The sequence below is a fragment of the Eurytemora carolleeae genome, unplaced genomic scaffold (assembly GCF_000591075.1).
Source record: "Eurytemora carolleeae unplaced genomic scaffold, Eaff_2.0 scaffold536, whole genome shotgun sequence".
Taxonomy (NCBI): Eukaryota; Metazoa; Arthropoda; class Copepoda; order Calanoida; family Temoridae; genus Eurytemora; species Eurytemora carolleeae.
Genome location: NW_019396448.1, coordinates 209,610 through 220,536, shown reverse-complemented (window position 1 = coordinate 220,536; position 10,927 = coordinate 209,610). Strand labels below are relative to the sequence as shown.

General features: G+C 30.1%; 1 protein-coding gene across 1 annotated transcript in view; it reads left to right on the top strand.

The window, feature by feature from the left end:
- Positions 1-1,425: 1,425 nt before the first annotated feature.
- LOC111703494 (ATP-sensitive inward rectifier potassium channel 12) overlaps positions 1,426-10,927 on the top strand; it is a gene marked incomplete at its 5' end in the record, with an annotated part of 17,568 nt that continues 8,066 nt past the window's right edge. Inside the window, 11 exon segments of the mRNA XM_023475443.1 lie at positions 1,426-1,473; positions 1,879-1,940; positions 2,900-2,968; positions 3,342-3,386; positions 4,946-5,044; positions 5,556-5,632; positions 5,880-5,958; positions 7,707-7,795; positions 8,296-8,380; positions 9,527-9,600; positions 10,184-10,295. Coding sequence (XP_023331211.1) covers positions 1,426-1,473; positions 1,879-1,940; positions 2,900-2,968; positions 3,342-3,386; positions 4,946-5,044; positions 5,556-5,632; positions 5,880-5,958; positions 7,707-7,795; positions 8,296-8,380; positions 9,527-9,600; positions 10,184-10,295 — 839 coding nt within the window.

The following is a 10,927-nucleotide window of genomic DNA, read 5'->3' as shown; positions in this document are numbered from 1 at the left end:
CGCCAAACTATTTCTATTGGTTCAGAATCGACAACAAACACATGACTGAACCCTGATTGAATCAGGCGCTAATGGACTCGGCAGGAGTGAACAGGCATACACATGGACACCAACACAGGGATTTATTAAATATCTTATCTACAATCTGTATAAAGTAGTAATCTCTGTTTGTCTGTATCCGATCATAACTTATGAACCCGTGGACCGATTTATCTCTAATTTTGGTTGGGACACTCGGTATAGAACCACGGAAATGATCTTAATCTGTTTCAAAAGTCTAAGTAGAGCAACGCTGAATTTCAAGCCAATTTAACACAAAAATTTAAATTTAAATTAGCAAAATAAAAACAATGATCTAGCATTAATTCTATACATATAAAGGAAATTGACCACTCCCTACAAAATCAAATCAAATCTGAATTCAATATTTCAGATATCTAAAATATCAGGCTGCAGAAACATAGAATCATTTCAATGTTTGGTTTGTTATTTTTTTGCTTTTTAAAAGGTTTGAAATCTTTTCAGAAAATAGTGTAAATTTGAAAAAAGGTGTTTTAAGGAATCTTGACGAGGTTTTAATTATATATTTACTATAAATTTCTCTAGTTCTTGTTTTATACGGGCCAGCCCTGTAGCCTGTAGGAAATATTATGAATTCATTATTAGTGTTTTATCAACTGCGGTAGTCAGGGCAACACCCTTTATTCTTTTTTATTAATTTTATTCAAAAAAATTATTNAAATTCATTTAGTAACATGTCACATTATAATATGTTATTATTTTTCCAAACCCCAAAAAATCTAACTTTTTACATTTTTTTCAACCTTCTAGTTTTATTATAATTTTTTAATCGGAAAAATGTAAAAAACATTTGACAAATGATTTTACAAGTGACTCATGTAAATAAACCTTTTTTAAAGGCTTTTCAAAAACAAAGTTTTAGTCATGTAGCTGTGGAAAAGCTCATTTCCCCAACACTAACTTCCCCAGTCACTAATTTCCCCCACAGCAATTTCCCCATGCAGTAAAATCCTAACCGGCATATTAAAGAATTCTTGTGCTACTCAGGAACTTTTGGTCGCTCAGCAGCAACCAGCAACCACTTCTGTTCATTTCTGAGGCTAAGTTTACCAGAACCGTCCTGCCTTGCAGAATATCAGGGTTGGCCACAGCATTGCTAATATTCGTGATTTGGGAAATTGGCTGTTAGAGNATTAGCAAATCAATGTTTTTGGCTCCCCTCTTGATAGGGTGTAATTTGGGTAAAATGAATATACATTTCAACTCCGCACCATTTTTCTAAGGTCTTTTCTAAGATGTTGTCTCCCGCCTTTTTGGGGTTTTTAAAACACAAGCAATTTTTGTGTCGAAATATTTCAGCCAAGTTTGTTTATATATTTTAAAAAAGATTGAAAATAGATTCAGACGAATCAGGAGAAGATTTTACGGATGAAGGTTTATTTGATAGTCCAGGTAATATAGTCATCTATATAGTCATCCATATGTTCATCCTTAAATATTCATCCATAAATATACTCATCCCGATATTCATCCATATATTCATTTTTGTATTCATTCTTAAATTCATCCATATTTTCGCCCTTATATATTCATCTGTATTAATTTCTATATATATCCCTATTTTATCCGTATATTCATTCCTTTAACCTTCCTATTATTTATTATTATATCTATTCATTCCTTTAACCTTCCTATTATTTATTATTATATATATTCATTCCTTTAACCTTCCTATTATTTATTATTATATCTATTTTTCTGTCTTTAATATATTTTTCTTTTTCATCTGTTCAGATCAACTAATCATTTTATTTTACTTTAAAAATCAGATTTTATTACTTGAATTAATATATTTAGAAAGGAATTCTCCTTGCTATATAACAGTGGAAAGACCTGATGGAGAAATTGAGCATATAAAGGTATCTCCGGTCTATTTTAAATACCAGACCGACGATTAATTTTACCTGAAGAAATTTTTGAAAATATCAAAATACTCTAATATATTTAAGTAGTACCTCACCTAACTATTTGTGAAGCTGATGTCACTGTGCACTTTTTATCTGCAGCTACTAAAGGAATTGTATATTTGGAACAAAATCAACTTTTTATCTGCAGCTACTAAAGGAATTGTATATTTGGAACAAAATCAAACATTTAAACCTCAATATCTTTAGAACTCAATGTTGTAAACCTTTGATATTTCAAACTCAGATTATTTGATCTAACAGAATTTTATAGTTTGAAATATCTAATGTCTGCAACATTTGGTTCCAAAGATATAGTGATTAGAAAATCAGAGTTTGGGGCAAAGACTCAATTCCTTTTAGTTACATTTTTAACAATAAAATCGTTCCCAAATTGTGAAGCTCTTTTTGCAAAACACCTTTTTTACTGTTTAACATATATATATATATTGCCAAAAATATTGCCAAAGATAAAAAAGTTCAGTCTGACTTTATTGACTTTTGAATGCACTAGATTTTTATAATTAAAAAAAGAAATTTTCTATAAAGGGCTCCACAGAGATTTCACTTTTTAGGCGTCATATCTTATTTACCCTACCAGAGATGGTTAAAATGACGGAACAAAAAAAAACATATCATAAAACCTGAAAATGCTCAAAGTGCAACGTGCTTCATTAAGTTCAGTCTGACTTTATTGACTTTTGAATGCACTAGATTTTTATAATTAAAAAAAGAAATTTTCTAAAAAGGGCTTCCACAGGGATTGGTGGTGTCATATCTTCTTTACCCTACCAGAGATGGTTAAATTGACGGAACAAAAAAAAATCATAAAACCTGAAAGTGCAACGTGCTTCATGCAACAACTGTTCCTTTGGAAATAAATATATTTTTGATTAATGTTTATAAATGAACAGGTGATTGCTGAAAAAGATGAGTTTTCCTCCTACTCTACTGCAGCGTTCATCAATCCAGGATTTTCTGCGGTACTTTATCAACATTTCTCACAATTCTGCAAAGTCTGAACATTTAAAAAATGAATCCGAAAAAAATTTAATGTAAAATACAAAAACTTGATTTTTTTCAGACTTAGGAATTGAGTCTATGCCACAAACTCAATTTTTCTAATCACTATATACTCGCAACCTGAAGGTGTAAACCTTTCATATTTCAAACTTTGATTAATAAATCTAACAGAAATCATGATTTGAAATATCTCAGGTCTACGATACGATTGCAAAAATATAGGGACTTGGAAAAGCAGGGTTTGTGACAAAGACTCAATTCCTTTTCACTGTAACCTCATTTTCTTTTTTTATTGAGTTTTCTTTATTTTTCCAAGATTTTTTTCTTTTCTAGGAACTAGAGACAAAGAAAAAAGACAAATTTTCTCCGTTTAATAAGGTAATAATTTAAAGTAAATTCTAGAAAATTTTATGTTAACATTTTTCTTAAATAATTTTCTAGAGTTAAATATTACTGGAGTTGTTATGCTTGTTCACTGCTTACAATCTTTGTTGTCCGAAGAAAATTATATGTGTTACAAATTAAAGTTTTACATGCAGGGTTTCCAATCGAAGCGGGAGCGGTTGAAATCTAGCCTATATTCTACGCGGTCTAGAATAAGAAGCCACTTTTTTCTGAAATTTAAAAATTGTTCAACCGCTATAATCATAATTTTTTCGTCAACATTTTAATGATTTTCAGCAACTCTTCTGCTTTCAAGTTTCAACCGTTTAAATTTTAAACAACTTTTTGCTTTCATGGAAAATATTTTTTATTGAAAAACGGTTTCGCTCTTAACTGCTGGGTTTTAAGATTTGTCAGCAACTTGTTAGCTTTTAACCGCTGGGTTTAATCTTTTTCAGCAAATTTTTGCTTTCAAACCCTGGATTTAAGATTTGTCAGCAACTTTTTTGCTTATGAATCCAGTGGGTGAAAGAAAAAAGTTGTTCAAAATCTTAAACCCAGTGGTTGAAAGCAAAAACGTTGTTTAAAATCTTAAATCCAGCTTTTAAAAGCAAAAACGTTTTTCAAGAAAAAATGTTTTCCAGTGGTTGAGAGCAAAAAAAAATCTTTAAAAGTTAAATAAAAAAGTACGATTTTAGCAGTTGAGCAAATTGTAAATTTCGCATTGATGCGCAAAAGCTATTTCACGCAAATTTTTAAGAAAATCTTGGTAGTTGCGCATTTCGTTATTCTCGAGCTATTCAGTTAAATTTCGAGAAAAAAATCCAGGAAATGAATAAATCCTAAATTAAACCAATCAGAGCCACACTATACTCCGGCTCTGAAGTATATTCATCATTACAAATTTTCATTAAAGAAGGTAACCAACTTTTTTACTGAGACTAATTCACATCATACTATCCAAATATTTAAATTTTTTATATTTGTCATGAAACAAATATTTCGTATTCATGAAAAATCATGATTTTTTTTTTGTGTATTAATCCGCAATTTCGTGCCAAAAAATATTGATTTCGAATGAATACGCAATTTCGTGCAACAAAATTCATTTCGTGCAAAAAACGCGAAACTGTGCGCAAGAGAATCTACTGTTTCGTGGAAACCCTATAACTTGTTCACAACGTTTTCCTAATTCAATTTTGCTCAAACAAGCTTCTCTAGGGTACTACGGCAAATCGAACATGTAGATTCTCTAAAGAGTTATAAAAGAATTGAGTCTTCGCCAAAAAATTAAGCTTTAAAATAACTATATCTTTGCAAACTGAAGGTATAAATCTTTTATAATTATAAATTGAAATAAGGTCCACGAAATTGGGCTGCAAAGATATGGTATTAGCAAATCAATGTTTTTGGCTCAGGCTCAATTCCTTTAAATAACATTTTCAAATTGACCCCCTTCCCCAGCATATCCTGGTTTTCAAGTACCCCAGCAGGGATTTAAACTATTTAAAAATTTTTATTTTAGCCGAAATTAAACTTTACATCCTCTTTAGAAATCTGGTGTAGTGGGTAGAAGAAGGATTATATCTAAGACTGGAGATATAAATGTTCAACTCTACAGGGTGTCTAGGAAAAGACGACAATTCATAAAAGTAAGACGATTCTTGTAAGCATAACGACTCAAGTGCATTGTATGTTGTTACAAAATAAATAGCTTGCCTGGTAAGTCATAGAATCACATATTAAGTGAAATGGTCTGTCTACGCTGCACAATTGTTATGAATGATTGAAACCTTAAAAAATTTTGTTTAAAAGTTATTTATTATTGTAAAATTATTTTAAAACTTTTTTTGCTTTTGTTTTATACTGTACAAAGAGAAGTTGCTCAGAGATAAAGCCACAATTATTATTGTTTTTTTTATTGAATTTAGGATGTATTTACAGCATTCGTGGATATGAAATTATTATTGTATTTTATTTAATTTAGGATATATTTACAACATGTATGGATATAAAATTATTATTGTATTTTATTTAATTTAGGATGTAATTAGTTACAACATGCGTGGATATAAAATTATTATTGTATTTGATTTAATTTAGGATGTATTTAGTTACAGCATGCGTGGATATAAAATTATTATTAGTTTTTATTTAATTTAGGATGTATTTACAACATGCGTGGATATGAAATGGAGATGGACCCTGCTGGTCTTCACGTTAAGCTTTTTTGTATCATGGTATGGAATTGATGAAAAAAAATCTTTTATTTAACAGTATTTTTTATTTAGAATAAAAATGAATGGAAAAAAATTGAGACTTTCCCAAAAACTCTGATTTGCAACCCAATTCTGTTAAATCAAATCATCCAAGTTTGAATTAAATTGAATTAAAGTATCAGGTTGCAAAGATAAAGGAAAAAAAATTGCGTTTACAGCAAAGGCAATGGTCAATTCCTTTGCTGATAATTTAACTTTTTATTTCCAGGTTGATTTTTGCTGTAATTTGGTATTTAATAGCTCTTATCCACGGTGATTTGGAACCTGATAATCTACCACAAAATCAGGTTATTATAAACTCTGTAAAAGTGTGCACTCTGCAGAGTTAAATATGAGGAATACTAAGTAGACAAAACTGAAATAAGATGGACCGGATAACCACGCCGTTCTGCTTTTGACTCAAATAATGAAAAAAAAATTAAAATAATGAAAACAACAAAAGACATGATCATTTATGATTATGAAGTCAATGATAAACTATAATCAACATGATGAAAATGATGAAAATGATGAAAATGATGAACATGATGAACATTGTAAACATGATGAACATTATGAACATGATGCACATTATGTATATGATCAACGTTATGAACATTATGAACAAGATGAACATTATGAACATGATGAACATGATGAACATGATGAACATGATGAATATGATGAACATGATAAACATTATGAACATTATGAACATCATGAACATTATGAACATTATGAACATTATGAAAATGATGAACATGGTGAATATGATGAACATGATGTACATTATGAACATGATAAAAATGATAAACTAGGTGAACGTGATGAACATGATGAACATGATAAACAAGATACACTTGATGAACTTAATGAACATAATGAACATAATAAACATGATGAATATGATATGATGAACATCATTAACATAATGAACATTATTATTACATGATTAACGTTATGAACATGAGAACATGATAAATATGATTTAAAATTCGGTAATAATGATGGACCAAACATCTGTAGAGAAAAAAATGGATTTCAGTTCCACATCGTCAGTTCTAACGGTGTGAACATGATGAACATTATGAACATTATGAACATGATGAACATGATTAACATGATGAACATAATGAACATGATGAACATGATGAACTTTATGAACATTATGAACATTATGAATATGATGAACATGATGAACATTATGAACATTATGAACATGATGAACATGATGAACATGATGAGCATGATGAACATAATGAACATGATGAACATGATGAACATGATCAGCTTGATTAACATATATGACCAGCATGATTGACATGATGAACATGATGAACATGATGAACATTATAAATATAATGAACATAATAAAAATATTCTAGGGTGACTCGGGTTGGGTTCCATGTGTTTATGAAATCTCTATGAACATGATGAACATGATGAATATGATGAACATGATAAACATTATGAACATTATGAACATCATGAACATTATGAACATTATGAACATTATGAACATTATGAACATTATGAACATGGTAAATATGATGAACATGATGTACATTATGAACATGATAAAAATGATAAACTAGGTGAACGTGATGAACATGATGAAAATGATAAACATGACACTTGATGAACTTAATGAACATAATGAACATAATAAACATGATGAATATGATATGATGAACATGATGTACATCATTAAAATAATGAACATTATTATTACATGATTAACGTTATGAACATGAGAACATGATAAATATGATTTAAAATTCGGTAATAATGATGGACCAAACCTCTGTAGAAAAAAATGGATTTTAGTTCCACATCGTCAGTTCTGACGGTATGAACATTATGAACATTATGAACATTATGCACATTATGAACATGATGAACATGATGAACATTATGAACATTATGAACATTATGAACATTATGAACATGATGAACATGATGAGCTTGATTAACATATATGACCAGCATGATTGACATGATGAACATGATGAAGATGAACATTATAAATATAATGAACATAATAAAAATATTCTAGGGTGACTCGGGTTGGGTTCCATGTGTTTATGAAATCTCAAACTTCGCCTCCGCTTTCTTATTCAGTGTGGAAACCCAGCACACTATTGGGTAACAGGAATTTTAGAAAAATTTTAAATTTTGAAGAAACAGATTTGAAAATTTGAAGAAAAAAAAAATTTCGAATTTGAAAAAAATATAATTTTGTATTTATATTTATGTTAGCTTTAGCTGACTGAACGGCTGAACCAAATTCGCTGAATTTTTTGAGAAAAATAAAGAACATTTTTTTCTCTTCAAAATACATTTTTTTTTATTAAACGGGCAACGCAGGACACTTCATATAGTTTTTTATTAATACTTACATAAACCCTAATGCTTGTTGTTACTCTATAAAAAAAAGAAGTAATTTTATGTATCATGAATAAAAAATATTAATTTAAAAATTAAAATCATTATTTACTGCTTAATTAGATTCTTCAAAAAAAGTTTTGCAATCGTAAAAATAGTTTTTTTCTTTATTGGGAAAATATGAAAAAGGTAAATAAGAATGAAACATCTGACATTTTCAAAATTAAAAAAAAAATAAAGAAAAAAAAGTTTTTTTCAAGATATGGGTCACGAGGAACATCAGACCTATGTGAGGCGGCAATCATATGTGAATCCTTCCAATCTATTCTGGGGGTCATTATTCAGGTTAGATCTGTGTCATTATTCAGGTTAGATCTGTGTCATTATTCAGGTTAGATCTGTGTCATTATTCAGGTTAGATCTGTGTCATTATTCAGGTTAGATCTGTGTCATTATTCAGGTTAGATCTGTGTCATTATTCAGGTTAGATCTGTGTCATTATTCAGGTTAGNCAAAAGATGCATACACTTCTGAAATAACTTTCCTTTCATTACATCCTTGTACACGTCGAGCTAAGGTAGATTTCATGTCAGATTGAAATTTTATTTATATGTTTTCAATCATAACTCCTTTTAATAAAGACCTATTGAGAAAATCAAAAATACGTTAAATTTCTCACAGTAACAGGATAAATTTGCTTGTGCGTAAAATAAAACTATGAAGGAGCTACGAGGTCACAAAGTCTGACCAGTAATAGAGCATAAATTCGTCCTTCTCATTCTGTCTAGGTTGCAGTGTGTATGTTATCTGCATACACCAGAGCCCGAAATTTAAAAGAGTATCGTTGAACGTAACTACCGAGTTTCATCTAGTTTTTGCTTAACAACAATAACAAAGGCAGCCGATCTAATGAAAACAAACATGAGTTAGTATAAGGTGAATCTTCATTTAACGCACCAGAGATGCCAGATGTCTGTTTATCATTTGTGTTATTGTTTACTTTTAAAATTGGCGGAGTTATAAAACATTTGAACCGTTTATTGATTTTTAATAATTTGGAATCTGGACAAATTTCCTAATATTTCCGTGAATTTTGAAAGTAAAAAAAAAGGTAGACCACATTTTGTAAATCCCGTGACTAGTAGTTTTCGATGTTAAATGTTTTACTATAAAATCATGTATCTCATCATCTAATTAGAGATGAATCCTTAAACCAATGCTAATCTGAAAACGAAAATGTATACTTCTTCTAAAACAAGGGTGTGTGGAAGACGATGCCTGGCCGCGTTAAACTAGTTCCACAAGATCCAACAGAATGAGATAGAACGGATACGAGGCATAGTACTGATAAAACATCTCCACGTGTGATTTCAATATTGACTCTAGTTCTGAACCCTCTAGCAAGTTATAAGAAATATATATATACTGGGCGTTGTTATTTAGAGTCTGACTCATGTCCACTATAGGTGGGTTTAATGTATTTACATTTAGGCATGTATGGCAGGAATTGTATTTGCCAAGCTAGCTCGACCAAAGCAAAGATCTAACACTGTCATGTTCTCCAGGTAAAAAAACTGAAAAACAATTAAATTAAAAACAAAAGTCAGATTTATTGTTTTTCAGTTTGAAACATTTAGTAAGATTGATTTATAAACTTAATAAATTTCTAAAAAGCTTAGAAATGAAGAAGAAGATATAAGTGTGCAGGGAACATTTTAATAACGATCAGCTAATTGAGCATGTAAACTCTAATAATGGTACGATAAATATTAAACTTAAAGGGTCTGTTAAGCGTTATTTTTAGTGACCCTGCATGTAAAGATGTCAATGTCGGATTTACAACGGTATAACCCTTGAAAAATTTTTTCGATTAAATATGAACTAGATATCAATGTTTTTGTTTCGTTAAACTGTTAATTTTCATTTGCGGTTTCTCATGCGAAATTGACTTGCGCATTCCTTGTGTACAAGAAGCAACGGAGAAAAAAGTCAGTTTCTTCCACATTTTTGATCAGATTAAGGTTTCAAGGATACCATTGTAAATCGGGCAAATTGCCATCCTTGCATGGAAGGTCACTTGAAATTACGCTTACACCTCCTTTATTTATATTTGTCGTTCAATGAAAATCAAACATTTAAATTATCCAGGAACGCAGTTATAACTCTAAGGAACGGAGATTTCTACCTGATGTTCCGAGTTGGGAACATGAGAACAAGTCAGCTGTTAGAAGCGCACTGCAGAGCACAGTTTATTCACAAGGTTCACCACTAAGATCTGACAAATCTGATAGTTTTTCATCAAATTTTTAGATAGATTTAACTTTAAAGTGTCGAAACGCCATGGCTTTTGGTTTTACTTGACCAACTCACGTTTACTTTATGTAGACCTATGCAGCATGCAGTATGCATATACATTTTCAAACTGCAACACGCTTGTTTTTATCTCAAGTTTAAAAGAAGTAATTTAGACAGAATACAGTTCGATCTTTGCGTGAGAGCGTGCATATCTTGAATTGTTGATTTACTATTGAACAAGTATACATGGGAACAAACTAACAATTTATTTCATATAGATTAAATTGTGATTAAAAAATTGAAATCAAAATATAAGAAACTAGGCTTTTGAAATCTCGCTACCGCCAATACCACAGTTTGAAAATAAAAGTTGAAATTTTTTATTTTGGATTTTGAAATCTCACTACCGCCAATACCAGAGTTTGAAAATAAAAGTTGAAATTTTATATTCTCATTTTGGAATTTGAAATCTCACTACCGCCAATACCACTGTTTGAAAATAAAAGTTGAAATTTTTTATTTTGGATTTTGAAATCTCACTACCGCCAATACCAGAGTTTGAAAATAAAAGTTGAAATTTTATATTCTCATTTTGGA